Raw genomic sequence first — 22,565 nt, 5'->3', positions numbered from 1 at the left:
TCGCTACATTAATAAACTACCCCAGGTATCTATCAACTAAAATAAAAAATCTGGACCATAATAAAATTGACAAATGTATCCTGCATTAGAAATGAATTAGGACACTATCAGTATATCTACTAGTAAACTTTAAAAGCTACAGTCTTGGGGCGCCCGGGTGGCTCAGTTGGTTAAGTGGCTGCCTTCAGCTCGGGTCATGATTCCAGGGTCCTGGGATCGAGTCCCACATCAGGCTCCCTGCTCAGCAGAGAGCCTGCTTCTCTCTCTCCCCCTCTCCCTGTCACTCTGCTTACTTGTGCTCTCTCTCTAGCTCTCTGTCAAATAAACAAATAAAATATTTAAAAAAAAAAAAAAAGCTACAGTCTTCATATTTAGAAAACGGATGATTCACAAATGTTTTCCTTAAGATTTGGGAAAATAAAATCCAACTATAAACACTACATTAGTCTTATTTTGTTTACAATTCCTAAATAAACTTCGTGATCAGGAAAGTAAACTATCCTGTAAATATCATGTAACTAGCTTCCTTATTCTAATTTTGTACATAAAATTGCCATTAAGTAGAATTGGGGAAAAGCTGAAATCCAGACTCAGAAAATCCACATTCACACTTTTGGCCCCGAGACTTACTGGCTGCATAATTTAGGCAAATCACTTACTCTTACTCAGCCTTGGTTTCCAATTTATAACAGCAATGATAACAACAATGGGATGCTTTGTTATGGAACTGTAAACCACTTTGCAAATATTAGCTTTCTCTCTCTCAAAAAAAAATTTTTTTTTCTGTTAGATCACGTAAGAAGAATTTACTTGAATGACTAGTAGCACAGTCCTTGGAGTCAGACAGTCTCAGTAATCATTCAAGGTCAGTAGGTATTTGCTGAGCAAATAATGAAATATTTGTTCAACCTCATCCTATGTCAGAATTCCAGTCAAATTGTGCGTCATCTCCAAACCTCAATTTTCATGTATGTAAAATATACAGTAAGAATACCTACTTCAGTGATTCTCAATAACAGCACAAATGAGGAACTCTAGTCTCTGACTCAGTAGGTCTGAGGCAAGGTCTAGACAAATAGTACTTGTATGCTTCACACGTATTTGGAAAGTAACCCAGAAGTGAGAGCCACTAAGTGTTCTTAATTAAGAACACATACTTAATTCATATAAGTATATAGATCATATCCTGCTTTTTAAAACATTATTTTATGCATATTTATAAAAATGTTTTATATAACATATGAGAGATAATCAGTGAATTATTAAAGCAGTGCTTCTCAAACTTTGGCGTGAGTCTAGTGGGATGTCAGGTAACGCGTAAGAACAGATTGCTGGGCCCTACCCCCAGAGTTTCCAATTCAGTAGGCTTGAGGTGGGACCCAAGAATTTGCATTTCTAGCTAGTTCCCAGATGCCACTGATGCAGCTGTTCCAAGTCATGATCCTTGGAGAAAATACTGCGTTAGAGAAACATTAATCACATCCAAAAATTATGTCCATATAAAATGAAAACAAACAATAGACAGGAAATACAGTATCAAAATTTTATAGTTTCAATATCAGCAAATTTAACTCTGTTTGATGATCTGAAATAAAGTCTTATATGATGACACCTTTCTCAACAAAGCCTCAGAAGACTCCTAGGGTGAATGGGAAGGTCACATCTTTGCAGTCCCATTGCAATTTGTATCAATTTGCCAAGTGTCGTTGCACTTAGCTTAGTATGGAAATGAACTCGTAAAGCATTACTTTTTCCATTTAGTAGACAGCAAGGTCCTTGGAGGTAGAGATCAGGTCATACTTATCTATGTACCCTCAGAGGCCAGCACAGTGACTGCAGACACTCAATAAAATGCTTAATGAATGAATGAATGGAAACTCACTTGGAATAGAGTGATTTTGTGATTATTTTTTTTAATTGTAGCCTCATGGTAACCCCACGGGAAAGTTTAGAGGTATATAGACAACCATCTCCCTGTCATACCTCTTTCATTAGAGCAGAGGTTCTCAAAGGAGGTAAACTCTCCTACCACCCTCCTAAACAAAAGTTTGGCCTTAAAACAAAAAAATAATACCAATAGCAACAATTGGCAAGCATATAACAGTTTGTTTTACCAACAGACTTTGTAACCTGGGGCTCTATCGCAAAGTTAGTTAGTGGTAGATTAGAAAAAAAAAAAAAAAAATAGTCTCACTCTGAGCCAAACACTCTTTTTTAAGATTTCCTTCTTTACTCTTGGCCACCTGGTCTATTATCTAATCTGAACCTCATCAGTAGTTGCTTCACCTCTGATAGCTCACTTTCTGTACTGAGGCAAGATGATGGCCTGTGTCAGGAGAGCCCTTCCCTTCAGATAGTGTTTTGATAATTAACTTATTTTTATGACTTTTTTCTTCATTCAGCTATGTGGCTCAGTTCTTTTTTTTTTTTTAAGATTTTATTTATTTATTTAAGAGAGAGACAGTGAGACATAGCATGAGAGGGGAGAAGGGTCAGAGGGAGAAGCAGACTCTCTGTGGAGCTGGGAGCCTGACATGGGGCTTGATCCCAGGACCCTGAGATGTGGGATTGTTCTTTCTAGAATAAGATATCTGATCCCCATATCGACTCCATAATGTTTTTCTTATTTCCTCAACAATACATACAATTAAAATGGTTTGATAAATGCTGTGACAAGTGAAAGCCTGAGGAGGTATAGAAGGACTTAAAGCATGAGTAAGCAGAATTAAAGCACCTTTTTTCTACTTTCTTGTATTATGTGTACATGTGCACGCACACAAACACCACTCTAATTCCAGTCCATAAATGAAAGACCTCTGTTGCCCCACCTGCCATGTCATCTACAGACAATAGAGCCAATTCCAGAGCACGTGGTGAAAGCAACATTGAACTAAAGTCATTTTAATCTAGACTTGCCTAAATTCTGGCTTGGGAAAGTAATCTTAACCTCTGTGAGCCGAAGTTTATTTATCCAAAATGAAGCTAAGCTAACCCATTGGTAAAATCTTCCATTTTTAACACAGCCTGGAGTTTTAACTCTAATGATCTCTAACTACATATCTTAACTTGCTAATCAGAAATTGATTGAAAACTATCTTAAAATTTTAGACTTTAATATTGATGAGTATTTCAAGGTAAATTATTTTAAAAATATTTTGTGCCCTAGTCACATGAATTTCACAATTAATATTAAAGAAGGTAAGAAAAACTGACCTCACAAATGGAAATACATCAGCTTTTAAAAAACTGAAATGAAAAATGAAGTTCTAAAAGGGAAAAAAAGAATATGTTTAAATATAGCATAAGAGTGTCTAAGTCAGATCCAAATGTCATTAGTGTCTTCAAATGAAATGTTAAAAGAATTCTCATTTGTATCATAATATCTGACTATCTACAGAGTAGAAAAATAACAAGATTAAAAGTTAGGAAAGTTGAACCTCAGTATTAATAATATCCCATTTGCAGGTGAACCTTTTTAAAAACTGTCCATATGTCACAAGTAAACTGACATTCAAAGTTATAATGAAATCATCCAGTGATATGTAAATTGATAATAAGCAACAAAAATTCTTTGGTGAAGGTGCTTTCTTATCTTTAGATATGGGGAAAATACTATCTACAAACTTTCTCTCCCTCCTGAAGATTAATGAGTTAACAATTAAAAGGTTTCATACCTTGGAAGAAAGCTAACAAGGCAATGGAGATAGGCAGGGCATATGGTACCTTTTTCTTTTAAATCATATTAATAAGAAAAGAAAGATTAAAACCACAATGTTAAATAATAACAACCTTCATATCAAGTTAGTTTTTCAAGATATAATATTTAGCTCCAGATCTTACCAAAACATATATAGTTAAATACAAATAGATAAATTAATTTGACAATCCTTAAAATTATACTTGGTATTAAATAGCTGTGGTTTTTAATGAAACCATTTTCAATAAATTACTTTTTATTAACCAAGACTAACCCAAAATAAGAAAATAATTATACCAAAGGAAGGAAAGAAGGGAGGGAGGATGAGAGGGAGGGAAGAGAAAAAAATATCTCCCCAGGTATTTCAAAAATAATTCCAGAGTAATGGGATTTAAAGACTCCAAATGTGGAAAAGTCATTTATTAGAAACTGAAGAGTATCTCTAGGCAACAGTGATATATCCTCTGGAAAAGATACTGCCTAAGGGCAGCCTTTCATGCCTTGTTCACCACTCTCATCCCATTGCCTATATTTTTAAATCAGAATTTTTCTGTCTAAACATACCTGACTTCAGTGTTTCAAAAACATCTCAAAGGCCCTGGCCCAGAAGTTATTTATTCCCTGTAGATCATGAAACCAACTTTTTCTGCCATAAGTTTTTCTGCAGATGAGTTCAATAGTTCCCTCTTTTAAGTCTTAAAGGAATAAAAAAAGTAGGGGCACCTGGGTGGCTCAGTCAGTTAAGCATCTGCCTTTGGCTCAGGTCATGATCTGAGGGGTCCTGGGATGAGCCCCTCATAGGGCTCCATGCTCAACAAAGGAGTCTGCTTCTCCCTCTGCCTCTGCCCCTCCCCTTGCTCATGTCCTCTCTTTCTCAAATAAATAAAATAGAAAGAAAGACAGACAGACAGACAAACAGTAACAGCTCCCTATTATCCAGAAATAGATTCACATTATGGATTATTCAGACATAGTGTGGGGAACTCTTCCTACTATGGGAAGAAGGAACACCTGCTCTGAGCTCTGTCTCTGGGTCTCAGTTTAGGAGCAGGCATAAGTGCTCTATTCCATTCACTGCAAAAGAACTACATCCTAAAATTCACTCATATATTCATTCAACTAATTATTATTAAACACTTACTAAGTGTTGGGCATCAAAATAAAAATTTAGTAGTCTCTACTTTAATAAGTTTATACTTTAGGGGCGCCTGGGTGGCTCAGTTGGTTAAGCGGCTGCCTTCAGTTGGGTCATGATCCCAGGATCCTGGGATCGAGTCTCTCATTGGGCTCCCTGCTCACCAGAGAGCCCGCTTCTCCCTCTCCCTCTGCCTGCCTCTCTGCCTACTTGTGCTCTCTATCTCTCTGTCAAATAAGTAAAAAAATGAGCATATGCTGAGCAGCATACTTTGAAAATAAAAAAGTTTACGGTTTAATTTCATTTTCATGTGAAAATGTACTGTCCATAAAGGAAGAATAGGACAAAAAGAAAAATGAATATAAAAACCGTAGGAGTTCTAGTTAAAGAAAGATGATTTAGCATCACTTTCTTCTGTACCTTTTTGTTAGAACTTGAGCTATTATTTCATATCAGACTTTGGAATAATTTTCTAGCTAACTTTCTAATTTATAACATTACTACAAGATAATACTGTCACAATTTTGAGCTAACATCAGATTTTGTACTATCCAATCAGTACAATTCCCTAGATACATCAATAACAAATTCACTTCCCCTTTAATGGGCCACATTAACTTTTAGACTCAGATGCTACTGAGTCTCCTTAATCTAAAGAGATAGTTCAACATGGTAAATGCATACACACATATACACACAGACAGATGTTTATTAAAACATTGTATACACAGAGAAAACCTGGAAAATTCAGTTATATATGTTATATATATATATTCAGTTACATATGTTATATATGTTAGTTATGCTACTGATTATCATTAAACCATCAAAATTATGAAGACTATGTAAAAATATAGAGAAATACGTATGTTTGATTTATTCAATGTTATAGTCATTTAGTATTTGTGACATGCCCAGAGTTATACCAGACATTTTGGATTATGGGATAAATATCACACAATCAGAACCCTCAAGGAGCTCACAGCCTAGTCATGGACATCTATGGAGGGCCCTAAAGAAGTGGATAGGAAACGGGCACATGTAAACCCCAAACAGTGCGAGGCAGCCGTCCTTTACTGCAATCCAGTAAAATGCAGGTCCAAATTGGGGCACATGACAACCTACACAAAGCCAGGTTTGATCCAAGAGAACTAAGTCAAGATACAGAAAGACAGAAAGCAGCCCTAGCAAAGAGCAGAATGCTTCCAGACAACTGGCTTGGGACAGGTGCTGTTCTTCCAGGCACCAAGCACAGACTGGCTGGCCTGAAACTGCCTGATGGTGTCACCTGAACAGTGGGAGGCAGGGGTCAGCTATGGCACTGGCGCTGTTTGGACCCTGGGTTGTTAAGGCGCTGGCTGATTTTGTCAGATTTTTTGGTTCCTTTTGCTTCAGGGCAGTGGCAAAACTGAAGACCCACAGAAGGACTGAGAAAGGAGATGGACTCTACAATTTAATCATCCCGGAGCACTAATAGAAGCACGTGCAAGTCCAGGAGCCCCAAAGAGGAAGTGCTTAACTCAACCTGCAGGGTAGGGGCAGGGCGGGAGTGCCAGAGGGGAAGATGGGGAAAGTTTCACAGAGACTGTAGGGACATTCGTGTTGAGGCTTGAAAGATAAAAAGGGATTTTCACCATAACCAAAAATCCAGTATCAGAAAGACAGAGAAACATAAAAGAATGTGTGTGGTCCCCAGTGTTAGAATGGTAGGATCATTAAACTTAGGATAGATGTGGCAGGTGGTGGAAGATGAAGCAGAAAAGGTAATTAGGGGTCAGATCCTGGACAGCCTTGTGTGCCTTGTTGTGAAATTTTGAATTTTACACTGGGGTGGTAATGGAGAGCCATTATTGGATTTTAGGGATGTGAAGTGATCAGATTTGCCTTGTAGGAGTACAAGATTTACAATAGAGTGAAAAAATTAATTGTAGGTGATGAAAGTCTAATGCAAGAAGACCTGTTAGTGTACAGGTGGTTCAATCCATACTAGAAATGATGAGTGCTCAATTATACATTGGAATTAGAGAGAAGTAGATGCTTAGGATCGATAGTAGTGACTGACTGGATCAGGGCTAAGCAGGGGCATGGAAAAGGAATCAAGGATAACTTCAGATTCTCAGCTTGTGAAACCAAGTGGATAAAAATGCCATAAAATAAAATCACAGCTATGGAGAACTGTACATGAACAAAGACTAGATGAAGAAAAAAAATAGGGGTTAGGACAGTAGGATGGTTTCCCAAAACCTTTTCAGTGTTCTATTGTACGTACAAAATTATTTGGGACTATATCTAGGTTTAAATGCAAGCTCTGCAAATTACTCGTTTATAACTAAATAGATTAGTTAACTTCCATGGATTTAGTTTCAGCCAATATTAATTTGTTTATAATTCCTCTAGTTTTGAAGACGATTTAAAATAGTTTCAGAGGGCGCCTGGGTGGCTCAGTGGGTTAAGCCGCTGCCTTCGGTTCAGGTCATGATCTCAGGGTCCTGGGATCGAGTCCCGCATCGGGTTCTCTGCTAGGCAGAGATCCTGCTTCCCTCTCTCTCTCTCTCTGCCTGCCTCTCCATCTACTTGTGATCTCTCTCTGTCAAATAAATAAAATCTTTAAAAAAATAAAATAAAAATAAAATAAAATAGTTTCAGAAATACCTACAATTCAACGAAACAAAGTATATAGAGATGATGAGAAACAAAATAAATCCACAAATGTCTGATTTACAAGTCTTGAGTGAACTTTCAGACTCAATTCTGAGCTTCCTAGCTGTCTACCCATAGTAGGAGACGCCATGAATTCTGTTTATCCACTGTTAGCTAGTGGCTTCTCCGAGAAACTTCTCCATCAGGTACTCATAACACAGATACTTTGTGAAATAGTGATCAGCACAAGAAATAACACCTGCGAAATTAAAATGATGTCAAGTATCTCAATGTCAGTCAATGTTACAACAGCTAAGCACAAATCAGCAAAAGCACGTCTGTGGGGGCCAAAATAGGCCAAGCTGGGTAAAGAGCTATTTCAGGGTCTGGCTGACTCCAAGAAAAAGTTTTAGCATATCTACAGGAATCAAAGGACTGCATGTTTATTCAGGAAATCCTTCATAAAGAGCCCTCCAATAATCAAAGACTTGATTATTGAACCACTAGTTTAACAATGGCAATTCTCTAGAGATTTTTCTGCTTTAATACATTAAAAACCCCATTTTTCAGAAATACAGGATACAGCATAAAACCTCATTAAACAGGACCAACTACAGGAAAGAAGTCTAGACTCACAAAAATTCTAAATACTCAAAAGATATTTCAATCTTTTTAATATAAGCAATTAGCTTTAAAAATGCCCATTGAAATTCCTCGAAGACTTCCTTTAGAAAGTTGTTTCGGGGCGCCTGGGGGGCTCGGTCGTTGAGCGTCTGCCTTCGGCTCAGGTCATGATCCCAGGGTCCTGGGATAGAGCCCCGCATCAGGCTCTCTGCTCAGCAGGAAGCCAGCTTCGCCCTCTCCCACTCCCCCTGCTTGTGTTCCCTCTCTCACTGTCTCTCCCTCTCTCTGTCGAATAAATAAAATCTTAAAAAAAAAAAAATGTTTCTAAGGTATATTTGGCAGCATTTAGTGCTGCCAAAAACTTGAAAACTGTGCTTCCCAAGTAGGTTAAACAGGTTACATGCCTCTCTTGAACCCACACAAACTTGTGTATAATCTATTACTTTGCTTATTCTTCATCATACCTAGGGCATTAATTCAGAACCAAGCAGTGAGAATCTACAGAGGTTAAAACATTTATTTTATTTTAGAATTAGGCAAATAAACATTTGTTTATTTTAGAATTAGGCATGTGAAGTATATGTCCTCCTTTTGTCTGCATGTTGTTTCTATAGATTACTAAATAAAAGTTTAATGTGTGGGAAGTGTGATAACAATTCAATGCAGAGTTTCCATGAAGTTTCACTAAGTATACATTTCAATGTAAGGCTTTTGTAGTGGTTAAGAAGGATGAGGGAAGAGGTAGACTCCAACTCTATTCTTTATAACTACAAGTCTGTCCTACCCCCATACAGCTAAGATACCTCTGGACACATTTACTTATGACCAAAAAAAATTTTTTCACGACTTAATGGTTATTCTTTAGTCACTGATACTCTTGCACTATAGTAAAGGTGTTAGTCAGCAGAATCAATGTCATTGCCATGGGAAAAGAATGTGATGACTTTCTTGTGCAGCCAAACAAAAGAACTGTGAATAAGAGGCTGAAAACAGTGAATAAAAAGAAAAAAGAATTTAATTCAAACTGAAAAATACTGTTAATACTTGAATTTGTGTAGTATTAATGTCCATTAAGGATGTTTTATAGTATTTTTTTCATTTTGTGACTTTGGGTATTTTTCAACTATTTACAAAATATACATGATCATAGCCTAACTTTAAAATGACTTTTGAGTTCTTTGTAAGGCAAACCTGGAGTGACAATAAATTTTTAATAAAATTTTACTGTCGGGATGCCTGGGTGGCTCAGTTGGTTAAGCCAGGTCAGGTCATGATCCCAGGGTCCTGGGATCGAGTCCCCCATTAGGCTCCTTGCTCAGTGGGGAGCCTGCTTCTCTCTCTGCCTCTGCCTGTTACTCTGCCTGCTTGCCTTGAGCACACACTCTCTCTCTTTCTCCCTCTCTGACAAATAAATAAATAAATATGATCTTTTTTTTTAAAGTTCTAAAAAAATAATAAAATAAAATTTTACTGTCAGTTACAAAATCTTTTTTTTCCTCTCATGATTTGAATACTGAAACACAGGCAAATGATCTACAAAATACACCCAAAAATCCATCCTTCAAGTTCTTAAAATGCACAAATTTTAAATTGCTTCTTATAAAACTGGATTTTGAAAAAATTGCACTGAATATGGCAATTCTTTTTTTAATCTTTTTATTTTTATTATTTTTTTAAATTCCAGTATAATTAACATATAGTATTGTATTAGTTTTGTTCCTACAGGAAAATTGCTCAAGCACTTAGGACCAGTCCTGACTGGTGTTCTTTACATGATAGGGTTAGTAAGAGTGCAGCTCTCCGCTAAAGTCCTAATGGCCCAAAGAAGCCACAGAAAGTAGTTTGGGGGCTACTCATCCTTTCACATTAAAGAGAGATAGAGCCAGAGCTTAACAAAACATTGTGTTCTTGATCCCTTCTTTCACAAAATATTCAGACAGATGCAGAACAGGAATCAACAATGTGAAATTATGGTACCTCAACTGAACTAGGGATTATTTTTTAATATTTTTATTTATTCAATTGACAGACAGAGATCGTAAGTATGCAGAGAGGCAGGCAGAGAGAGAGAGAGAGAGAGAGAGGAGGAAGCACTCTCCCCGCTGAGCAGAGAGCCTGATGCGGGGCTAGATCCCAGGACCCTGAGATCACGACCTGAGCCAAAGGCAGAGGCCACCCAGGCGCCCCTGAACTAGGGATTTTTAACTATGACTTTAATGTTCCTCTAATATCACGAACCTTAATGAGAAACAATGTAAGTTTATTGAAAAACCGTTGCATCGGCAACCAACAGACGGAGGGAGAAAGGAGGGGACAAAGAGAAAGCAAAGCAAAGAGAAAAATGTTCTTATTTTGAACACTAATTGTTAAAAAGTTGTGCCTCGTCTAAACAGAATAATGAAATAGGTAAAGCCAATTGTTTTGGATTCCTTTTTCAGAAATAGCTTCCTGGGCGCCTGGGTGGCTCAGAGGGTTAAGCCTCTGCCTTCGGCTCAGGTCATGATCTCAGGGTCTTGGGATCGAGCCCCGCATCAGGCTCTCTGCTCAGCAGGGAGCCTGCTTCCTCCTCTCTCTCTGCCTGTCTCTCTGCCTACTTGTGATCTCTGTCTGTCAAATAAATAAATAAAATCTTTAAAAAAAAAAAAAAAGAAATAGCTTCCTAGCTCCCCTCTGGAAGAATGGAAAAATAATGGGGCTAGCCCGGAAATTCTCAACCTCCGTGCTATTCACAATTCAAACCAGGTCATTCTTTGCTGTAGGGACTGTCCTGAGCGTTCTGGAATGTTTACTAGCCTCTCTGGTGTCGACGCACTAGATCCCAATACCACTACCCCAGTCATGACACTACAAGACAGCCTCCAGACACTACAAAAGTGACTCCAGTGTATTTTTTATTTTTTCTTTAGTTCTTTGAGTTTTTCACCTGGGAGAATGGACTACGACAGCAGAAACATGATGTCTAGTAAACTGTTCTCTCCTGGCAACTTTCTCCTATTGTGGCATATTTTATTAAATAGTTTGCCCAGAGGTCCATTTATATACCTCTTTTAGTGCTATATTTACTATATTTAAAGAAATAAAGATAAAAAGAAACATAACTCAGTGATAGAAAGTCATTCTACACGAACTCTTCCTTACCTCCCCAGGAAACTGTCAAAAAAGCAGCCAAAATGTAAAATAGTAAAAGAGAGGTTAAAGACCATCTCAAAAAGCAAAGAGTAACACACAACAAGGAACAAAACCTATTATTTCTCCCATCTCAAAAAAATCAAATTCTCTTCTCCTCCCACCCCCAGCGGCAGCACCTCTGCTTTGCCCCTTTTGCAACAACACCCTTCAAAAGAGCGAACAAAGCTTCTCTAATCCTCCTCCCATCTCTCGGAACCTGGTCCCTTTAGACCATCACTGCCACCACAGTGAAACCACCCTTGTCAGGGTTTGCAGTCGCCTTCACATTAATAAATTCAGTGGCCATTTCTAAGTCCGCCTCATCTTACTTCACCTATGGACAGCATTGAACACAGCTGATTATTCCTCTTCTTTCCCACGCTTTCCCCCTTAGCCCCAGGACCACACACTCTCTTGATTTCCCCCTTACTTACTAGTTACTGTTTTTCAATCTCCTTTACCGGTTTCCTCCTCTTCTCCCCGTCCTCTTCATAACACAGCAAGCCTGGGCTCAGGTCATTTATCTCAGTCTGCACTCATTTCCCGGTGAGTCATCCAGTCTGTGGCCTTAAATACCACCTATGTTCTGATGACTCCCAAACTGCCTCTCTCCCAGACTCCAGACTCATATATCCAACTTCCTATTTGTCACCTCCACTTGAATATCAAATAAATGTTTCAAACCCAAGTATGTCTAAAATTGAACCCCCAATCTTTCCCCCTACCTTGCCCCATCCACAATTTTCTAATATCACTGATGGCAACTCCATCCTATTAGTCACTCAAGCCAAAAACCGTGCAGTCATCCATGATGCCTATCTTTCTCTCACCCTCCACACACCATTAGTTCCGAAAACCATATAAGCTTCACCTCCAGAATACATTTGGTTATCCTTGCATTTCTCATGTCTCGTGCTTTCACCCTAAAGGATGCCACCAGCATCTCTCAACTGAAATACTGCAAACACCTTACTAGTCTTCTGGTTTCTCTCCTTGCACCTATAGGACACTCTCAACACAGTAGCCACAACAATTCTTTTAAGAGGTAAGTCATGGGACAGCTGGGTGGCACAGTTGGTTGGGCAGCAGGTTCTTGGTTTGGGCTCAGGTCATGATCTTGGCATCCTGACACTGAGCCCCACAGTGGTGGTGGGCACTCCACTGGACAAGGAGACTGCTCAAGATTCTCTCTTCCTCACCCAGTCATGCTCACACTCTCTCTCTCTAAAATAAATAAATCTTTAATAAAAAATAAAATGTAAGTCATATCATATTACTCTTCTGCTAAAAACCTGTTAAAAACCTTCAAGGTTAAAGTCAAAGTCCTTTATTTCACTTTATTAATAAGCTAGTGATTTTTTTTAAGTAATCTCTATACCCAGTGTGGGGCTTGAACTCATGACCCCAAGATCAAGAGGGCTCCACTGACTGAGCCAACCAGGCACCCCCAAGGTAAAGTCCTTTAAAGTGTCTAAAGGGCCTAATGGAAGCTGGTCCTCCCTCATCTTCTTGATCCCCTTTCCTATTTCTATTCTCCTTTCTAAATTCACCCAACCTGCTCTCTGTTTATCTAGAAGGTTATTCCCCTGCCATGAGTAACTACTTAACCTTCTCCAACATTACCTCTCAATTAGGTCTACCCTAAGCATCCTATTACTACCCACAACTGATCTTCTCCATCATCCCATAACAGCATTCCAAATCCTCCTCACCGTGCTTTACATTTTTTCACAACATTTTTCAATTTTTAATATCAACGATTTGCTTATTAGTGTTTATTATTCGTTATCTGTCTTCCCTATGTAGAATGGAAACCTCAAAAAAGCCTCCATTTTCTTCTCTGGTAAGTCCCTCAGAATTGTACCTAGCGCAGAGTACGTCTTCAGCTAATATTTGTCAAATGAATGAGTGAAATAAAATGGATGAATATCCCACCCTGAAATAGAAGAGATTGCAGCCTTCTTTTTTTTTTTTTCTTTATCCTTTTTCTCACTTTCCTGGTTACACATCAAAGCACTAGCTGGGCTGGGAGGGAGAAGGGATTCTTTGGTAGGAAGGAGTAGACAAATATAACTGGAGACCTTTTTACTGGTAGATTATAGGTTTTAAGAGACTTTTTGTCTTTTCAGTTTCAGCTGTGAAGTCTCAGGCTGTCTGGGGGATTTTAGGACTTCTATGTTCTCTTTACCACTATGATTTTTAGTTCAGTGGGGCTTCTGGTTAGAAGGTAACTTCTAAACTGAGAGAAACAAAGGGGCTAGGGATGAGGATCAAAAAATATGGGAAAGTAACAGGCTGCTAAAAGAAACTCCAGGAAAACAGGAAAAGAGAACTTTAGGTTTTCAGTCCAATTCACTACAGTAGGAAAGATGGCTAAAATTCAAGGACATGCCTGAGATTAGTAAGAAAGATTGTGAACTAGAGTGTTCCTTTTATTCTTAAGAGACTGAAAGTGACAGATAGGGTTCAAGGTAACTGTCAAAATAAGTAAATTAATGGGGCGCCTGAGTGGCTCAGTGGGTTAAGCCTCTGCTTTCGGCTCGGGTCATGATCTCAGGGTCCTGGGATCGAGCCCCGCATCGGGCTTTCTGCTCGGCAGGGAGCCTGCTTCTGCCTCTCTCTCTCTCTCTGCCTGCCTCTCTGCCTACTTCTGATCTCTCTCTCTGTCAAATAAATAAAAAATAAATCTTTAAAAAAAATAAGTAAATTAATCCCATTGTAGCAGAGTGTTTAAAAAAAAAAATATTCTTCCACATGCATCTCCCCTAATATTTATATATACCCCTGAGAGGGTCTCGATCTCCCAAGATAGAGATGCAAAAATAATAAATTACAAATATATTATTATCTAATGTTATGCAACAAATTACTCTAAAACTTAGTGGCCTAACACAATAGTAACCGTTTATTATCTCACAGTTTCTGTGATACAGGAATCCAGAAGCAGCTTAGTGAGCATTTCGGGGTTAGGGTTTCTTGCAAAATTTAGTCAGATGTTGACTGAGGCAATGGACAACTGAAGCCTTAACTGGAATGAAGGGTACGTCTGCAAGGTTGATCGCTCATATGGCTGGCAAGCTGGGGCTGGTTCTTAGCAGGAGGCCTCAGCTCCTTCCCACAGTGGGCCTTTCTACAAGGATATTTGAATGTTTTCACAATACAGCAGCTAGTTTTCCCCGAAGTAAGCAAGATAGGAAGGCAAAAGATACACAAGAGCAAGGCAGAAGCTACAATGCTTTTACGTACAATGTAGCTTTCGACTATACTTTACTGGTCACACAGGTCAGCCCAGATTCAGTGTAAGAGGGAAGAATGTAAGGGTGTGAATACCAGTAGACAAAGGACATAGAAGCCATCTTGAAGGCTGGCTACCACAACAGTCAAATTGTTTGTCACATGAACAGCAAAATAACCTCAATTCAGGGGTGCCTGGGTGGCTCAGTGGGTTAAGCCTCTGCCTTCAGCTCAGGTCATGATCTCAGGGTCCTGGGATCAAGTCCCACATCGGGCTCTCTGCTCAGCGAGGAGCCTGCTTCCCCCTCTCTCTGCCTACCTCTCTGCCTACTTGTGATCTCCCTCTCTGTCAAATAAATAAATAAAATCTTTAAAAAATAAAAAAATAATCTCAATTCATCTTAGAGTTGATGTGGATGCATCTTTTCCTGCTTATACCACTTCAAAAAGTGTGATCATTTATTCACCTTGCTTTGCCTCTTCATCTCTAGTGACGGAGAGGCAAAATATAATGTAATATATATATAATACATAATATAATATAAAACCATTATACAATATCATCCTATATCTGTGAGCATGTTTTTTTTATTAACAATGTATTTTTAATTTTAAAAGCAATAAAGTTGTGACACTTCTGAGGAAAGTATAAGAAGATATATCATCCTCTTGATTCAGAAGGGAAAAAACATGATCTACCTTTCTACATTAGATTTGATAAACCTTGAGGGAAATGAACAGATATTAAAATACTGGATGTAGACAAAGGAAAAAGAGTCACTGGACTTGGTTATGTCTCTATCCACAGTACACAATTTACTCCTAGACCTCAGGAAAGCACCTAATGTCTTTGTATCTCAATTTCCTCATATGTAAAATGCAAATAATATTCACTCACATATGTAAAGAGTGAAGTATGAATATAAATTGGGAACTGAGCTCTATCATACATATGTAAATATATATGTAACATATAAAGATAGAGATATAAATAGAGCTAGATATAGATCTGTCTTACACAGAATATGTTTTTAAAAAGAGTAAACTTGGAGCACCTGGGTGGCTCAGTTGGCTAAGCATCTGATTTCCGCTCAGGTCATGATCTTAGGGTCCTAGGATCCAGCCCTCAGTAGGGAGTCTACTTTTCCCTCTCCAGATGCCCCTCCCCCATTCATGCTCACTCTCTTGCTCTCTTTCTCCCCAAATAAATACATGAAAAATCCTTTTTAAAAAAGAGAATAACTTAACCAAATTTGAAATAGATATTTCTGGACTTTAAATTATATACACGTATACATGTACATATAATATATAATATGCATGCATGTATATATACATGCACAAACACACACATATATACAATCAAGACATAAATCTTGGCTTATACAGAATATATATTTATAAATAATAATCTTGATCAAATTCCTTACAGACCTACACTATTCATATGTGGCAGCATCACTCACCTCTTTATCATTCTTCTAATAACTCTGTGGACACTGAGCATTTCTTCTAACTCAAACATACTGTGATTCTCAATAGTATGAAAAAGAGCTGATGTCACAAACACATTATGTTGCAGTATCACTAAGGGCCAGATCCATTCTTAGTTACATAATCCCTGAGGTCCTACCAGCCTTGCTAGGCTCAAAAGAGAGACTTCGAGTTCAAAGAAAGAGACAGAGGGGACTAAACAAAGCCCTGACCCAACAAAAATTCTTAGTATATTCTCAGTATTAATCTTTGGTAAAGAAGTAGACAGTTTGGAGTTGGAAAAAGGCAATGGAGGGCTTTAAAATGTTTATAATTTATATGTTCCCTAAACACCATAGCACTTTCTAATCACAAATGCTTAGGGAGTAGAAAATCATCCAAAACACCCCATACTCCCCCACCCCCTGCCAATATCTCCACAATAAGATCAGAGACCCAAGGGTAAACTTTCCCTGCTAACTAGCTGTCAAGCAGCTCCCTCCAACAAATGACAGTTTTTATCATTAATTCTTTCATGCTGCTTTCATCTGTGAGATCTGTAATCCATAAGAACAACCTAATAATGATTAAGTAAAATCAAAGTGATCTTTTAAAATCCTGTATGCTTTGTTATAAATGCTTCACAAGTAAAAGATCAGTCAAAAGCATAAAGGTACCCTGATTTGAACTTTGTGTTTGAATTAGAATGTTTCTTTTGGAACACTCTCACATCAAGCTTCCGCCTCTCTTGGCAAAAATCATGAATTGGCTGATGTTGTTGTAGAGGTTTTCCTACGTCCCCTTTCCCACCATCACTCTTCTTTCATGGACTCCTTTCCGTTACCTAGGAGTCCCTCCTGCTGCCTTCCGCATTCCACCTACCACACACTCATGTTCCAGACTCTTTATAATTCTCCCTTCTAACATTACAGTATGTTTGTCCAAAGATTCGGCTTCTTTGTGAGTCTTGCTAGGTGGCTAACTAACCCAACAATCATTACCACAATTTTGAATTAGTACTCGTTTTCTTTAGAATTGTTTTTCAAGCAGAAATTTTTAGAAATTCTATCAACATCTCTGCCCAAAATATTGTAGGTATTTTGGTAAGCAGTAGGAGAGGACACTTAACTATAACTAGGCCTTTTAGAAAAGTGATGTCCATTGGGTTGCTTTACTTGGCCTAAGGAGTTGATATATGTGTAGGGGTTCTGGACAGACCCCAACAACCCCCCCAACACACACACACAATGTGCCACTTTGCCATATGGATTTATTTGAGCTGAAGGCACCTGCAAGCTCAAGAGAAACTCTGTCCTTCCCTTAGCCACACGGAAGAACCAAATTGGCGGTCTTTCCCAGAATAAGGGTTATTAACAGAGATCAATTTTATCTGAATGATCTATCTGTATGGTAGGGCAAACATCTAATTACAAACATCTGCTCTCCTTATTGCCTTGTGAAATGCATTCCTTTTCTCTGGAATTCCAGACCCCTAACTCCTTCTCCTTAGTTCAGAGTGACATATATACCTCATTTTGCCTGTCTTTTAAATTTCCATATCTCTGTGGAATCTCCGTACGTATACTTAATAAATTTCATTTTAACCTGTTAATCTGCTTCATGTCAACTTTTTTTTTTGAAGAGTTTGTTTATTTGACAGAGACAGACACAGCGAGAGAGCAGACACAAGCAGTGGTGGGAGAGGGAGAAGTAGGCTTCCCACTGAGTGGGAAGCCCGATGTAGAGCTTGATCCCCGGACCCTGGGATCATGACCTGAGCCCAAGGCAGCCACTTAATGACTGAGCCACCCAGATGTTCCTGTTTCTTTTTTCTTTTTTTTTTTTTTCTTACTTTTAAGTAAACTCTACACTGACTTGAACCTACAACCTTGAGACCAAGAGTTGCATGTTCCACCAACTGAGCCAGCCAGGCGCCCCAGGTCAATAATTTCTTAGTCCTGCTAGAAGGACCTTTGAGGTTTAACAAGAATTCTTGCTCCCCGACATATGAAAGCTGTTCTTTCTGAAATCAGCCTCAAGGATAAGAAAGTAACCTCAACCATCCAGTTGGCTTCCCACTGCACCTAAAATAAAATCTATACTCCTGTTTAGGGTCAAAAACCACTCCCCACTTGTCTCTACCTCATGCACTACACTCCAGCTAAACTGCCCTTCTTTTCATACTTGAACATGCCAAGCTGCAACATCATTTCTGCCTTAAGACCTGCATTGCTACGTTCCAGCTTTTGGCATGTAAATTACTCTTCATTTGGTTCCCACCTCAACTGTCACCTCTTCAGACAACCTAAAGTAATCCTACCATCACTTTTTAGCACATCATCCTATTTTCTTTTCTTTGTTTCCACAATAAGTGTACTCTTTAATCCCCATCACCTATTTCCCCCATCCACTCCCCTCTTATAATCATCAGTTTGCTCTCTATAGTTAAGAGTCTGTTTCTGGGTTTGTCTCTCTTTTTCTTTTCCTTTGCCTCTTTGTCCTATTTTATTTTCTTCATGGTATCATAACTGTGACTTTTTTTTGTTCATGTAATTGTTTACCTGCTCTTTCCAGGCCCCTTACCAATGCACTTACTCTTCGTTGCCTATCATGCTCATCCCTGTGTCCCTCATGTTTTGCACAGAATCTGATATGTGTTCAGTGCTCAGTAAATATGTGCTGAATGAATGCATAAAGATGAATCCAAGCATAACTTAACATTTAAATTTAAATAACTGAGAAATCCTGCACTAATATTGGAAGGGGGTCACAGTGGTTAAGGTCACCATAACTAATGTAACTAACTTGTATTTATAAGACTTTTATTGATCATGGACTACAGCATTTTTTCAATAAAATATTATAAATATTGTATTGATAAATATTCCACTTGCATTTTTGTTTTGTTTTGTTTTTTTAAGATTTCATTTATTTATTTAACAGAGAGAGAGAGCACAAGCAGGCAGAGAGGCAAACAGAGAGAGGGGGAAGCAGGCTCCCTGCTGAGCAGAGAGCCCGATGTGGAGCTAGATACCAGGACCCTGAGCTGAAGGATCTGAGCTGAAGGCAGAGGCCTAACCCACTGAGCCACTCAGGCGCCCCTCCACTTATGTTTTTGAAAAGCTATCCTTTTGATGAGATATCACAAATGAATGCCAGGATTCCTTGAGAAATGCTGCCAACTCATCCTATTCTTCTGTCAGTTTCCCTTTGGCCAATTTCTAGCTGTTCTAGGTATGTAGTACCCATTGCTAGGACTTCAGAAGCCAATGAGCAACTTGCTTGTCACATGCCACAACAAATGATCTCTGGCCCTATGCAGTCTATCTAAGCAGAGAAGCAGCTCTCCTAAAATGATAACCAACACAGCATAGAATACTCTTAAACCTATGGTTTATTATCCTGCAAAGTTTACCCTAGCAGGCTGCCAAAAGAAAAAAATAAAAGTCCAGAAATTGAGCAATTTGGTTTTCTACCAGGCAGTCTCCATTTAGCTAGTTGTAGCTTACAAGCAGATGTCTGAAAGCAAGCAGTTCTGCAAGCCTGCAGTCAGATGCTTTTGTAGAGCTGTTTTTTTTAAAAGGAAAAATTGAGGCAGGTCAATGGATTACAACTTCCTGGGCTTGCTTTTGTTATCTACAAAGTATCACCACTAAACCTGCTTTGCCAAAGTGAAACTCCAAGGCTTAAAAAAGAAAAACAAGCATCTTTCCTTCTAAGAATTAAATAAGTTGGTTTAAAAAAAAAAAAAAGAAAGAAAGAAAGAGAAATGCAACATGAACAGAGAGGGAAAAAATGCCCACAAGTCAGCAAGAGCAAAATAACATAGCTTTCCCTTTAAGGAAAACATGTAGCATAAGAAAACCTTATTTTTAAAAAACTGCAATGAAATTTCTTGAAGCCACAAATCTTAGGAAAGCTTGATTATTAATTCTTCCAGAAGAACTGTTAACGCTTAAATGACAAAACTCTATTAACCACTATTCTTCAATTATTTCACCATCAACTTAAATTTAAGGAAATACACACAATCCTACCTTGGCATCCAAGCAAAAATTTCTTGGTGTTTTTTGGTGGGTTGGGGAGAATTAAAAGGAGGTGTCTTTTCATCAAACCTCTTATACTGGTTCACTTCTCATTAATTTGGTCTCTTTGGATTTGTGTGTGTGTATGTGTGTGTGTGTGCTTCTGCCCAGGTTAACTTCAAGAGTAAGGTTGTCTTTAAGTATGTACTGCAAAACTGTAAAATTTTTTCCACTGTTCATGGGCCATTTACAATCTACAAGGTTTGGAGTGGAAATGAAATGTATTCCTGCCAATGGATAGCCACATCAGCAGTGCTGAAAAACAATCCTTCTGTTTTGCTCATCAGGCCATATGGTTCCATAAAAAAGGAGCTAAACAAAAGTGCAACTAATGCACCTTGTCAATCTGGGTATAGAGGAATTATCTGATATTACCATAAAGAAATTGAAGATGAATATATCCTCTCATTCTTCAAGTCGTCTACCACTATAAACATATACTAATTCATTGGAAGAATAAAAAATCAGGTTTAAGGCCTTTTCTGTATATGTATGTGTATATATATATGTATATATATGTATGTATATATGTATCATATAATACATATATACATATGTATATGTGTGTGTATGTATGTGTGTATATATATATACATATGTGTGTGTATATATATATATATATATATCACTTTCAAACAGAATCCCAGATGTTTTGTAGTAACATCTTCCCCAAAAATCTTCCAAAAGATTAAGGATCATGGTTTAAAACCCTTTCTAGTAAGTGATTTGAGTACCCCAGAGCAATTAACAAGAAAGCTGAATCACCAAGATAAAGTTGTGTCCCGCTAAGTGACCTCTAGAGTGGAGCTAAGCTCCCACAAGCAGGACTTGGGGGGAAAGCAAGAAGCATGTCAAAGCCGAGCGCGCTGCTGTAACCTAGCCGTTATATTCAATAATTTACGGGTTCCCATCTCAGAGAGGTGGTCCTATTTTATATAACCCTAAGGCACAGTATGTCTCCGCCTACCGGTCCAAGAGGCCCATTGGATCGAAATCCAACTTCAAGCACCGGCCCTTCCTCCTCCCCAAGTTACTGAGGTCCGGCCCCCCACCCCCAGGCACACATTGGTCCTCCGCGTGCGCGGTTACCGAGCTGACTTCCACCTCTCTGCAGTGCTGCGTACAACCTCTCGGCCACCGCCGGTTCTCCAGCGACAGCGCGGGAGTGGGAGGGAGCCGGCGACCTGCGACCTCTACGAGTCCCCGCTCAGGCGCCTGAGGCCGGTACACGAGCTCCCGCTGCGCAGCGCTCTGCGAGTCCCGGAGACGCACCCCTCCGTCCTCCTCCCCGCCAAGCCGGATGCTGCCCACGAGGCTCCCTCCCGGGTGCAGCCCTGGACCACCCCAGCAACAAGCTCTTCCTTGTCCTTTCTGCCATCGCTTCTCCTCCCCTGAACTTCCCAACTTTGGAAACCCCGGGTCCAAAGGAGCAACAGGGGGGCACTGCTCGCCTGCCCAGGTCGGGAAGGGGGAAATAGCGTGCAGGGACCCGGCCGGTAGCAACTCCTCTCAACAAAGGCAGACAGCTACTACCTCCTCAGGCTGGAGGTTGGGAAAATGGATGCAGAACTTGTCACCCTAGGGATGAAGGGGCGGTGGGAGAGGGGAGGTTGGGAGGAGGGAATAGGAAAGACCAAGGAAAAAACTCACACTCTCTCTGGCACACACACTCGCGCGCGCACGCACACACACACACACACACGCACACGCGCGCACACATGCAGCCTGTTTCCTAAAAGGACGAGACGCTACGAGCCAGGAGTCTCTTTTCTCCCCAGTGCCCTCAGGGGGGAACGCGCAACAGATACCCAAGCTCTCGGAGTAGGAAAGGGGTGGGGTGAGAGAAAGAATCTCCAGGTTTTCCCAGGTTAGAAAAAGGAGACAAACTCCTGTCAGAGTCTCCCCGGAGGCAAAAGGAGGTGCAGCAGTGCTGAGGTCCCTCCACCTCCCAGAGAAGGCAAACTCTTCCCTTACAGGCAACCTTCCACCTGGCGGAGTCTGGATGTAAACAGGCAGGACCCCGGGGCAGACCGCGGGTGGGAGGTGGGCTGGGCCGAGGTGAGAACGAAGCGGAACTCACCCTTGATGCTGGGGGGCCCTCTCTTCTTAGCCATCTTCTGCCCCCGCCCCTCCCCCAGACCCCCCGCGCGTTTCCTCCGGCTGCCGCCGGGCTACCGCAGCCCGCTCGGCGGTTTCCAGGCGAGCTCTCGCCGCGGCTCTCCGCTCAGCAAGCCCTTTGTTGCTATGATGGCATCTGCGAGGCGGCGGCGGCGGCCAGGCTGCGCGCTCGGCTCGGCTCGGTTCGGCTGGCGCGGGCGCCGCCGCCCCTGTGCTCTCGGCCGCGCAGCGCTGCGAGCCTCGCGCTAGCGCTGCTGTGGCCGCTGTGGCTGCGGTGGCGACTGTTGATGCTGCTGTGCCGCTCCAGCTGCTGGAGGGGGCAGCGCAGGGTCCCCGGAGCGCCCGCCCAGAGCTGACCTCCCCTTTGCCCACACCCTCCCTCCCCCACTCT

General features: G+C 40.2%; 1 protein-coding gene across 2 annotated transcripts in view; it reads right to left on the bottom strand.

Moving 5' to 3' along the window:
• The window catches only part of SLC44A5 (solute carrier family 44 member 5), a 405,375-nt gene extending 383,182 nt beyond the window's left edge, over positions 1–22,193 (bottom strand). Inside the window, exon 1 of one of the 2 annotated variants that reach the window (XM_047728191.1) lies at positions 22,137–22,193. In XM_047728191.1, the coding sequence (XP_047584147.1) occupies positions 22,137–22,170 (34 nt within the window). In that variant the 5' untranslated portion in view covers positions 22,171–22,193. Of the gene's footprint in view, positions 1–15,964; positions 16,022–22,136 lie in introns of those variants that run through there. The other variant, XM_047728193.1, reaches the window with a different exon arrangement.
• Positions 22,194–22,565: the final 372 nt, after the last annotated feature.

Source organism: Lutra lutra, chromosome 4 (assembly GCF_902655055.1).
Source record: "Lutra lutra chromosome 4, mLutLut1.2, whole genome shotgun sequence".
In the NCBI taxonomy this organism is placed as follows: Eukaryota; Metazoa; Chordata; class Mammalia; order Carnivora; family Mustelidae; genus Lutra; species Lutra lutra.
This window is presented reverse-complemented; position numbering and strand designations above follow the sequence as displayed.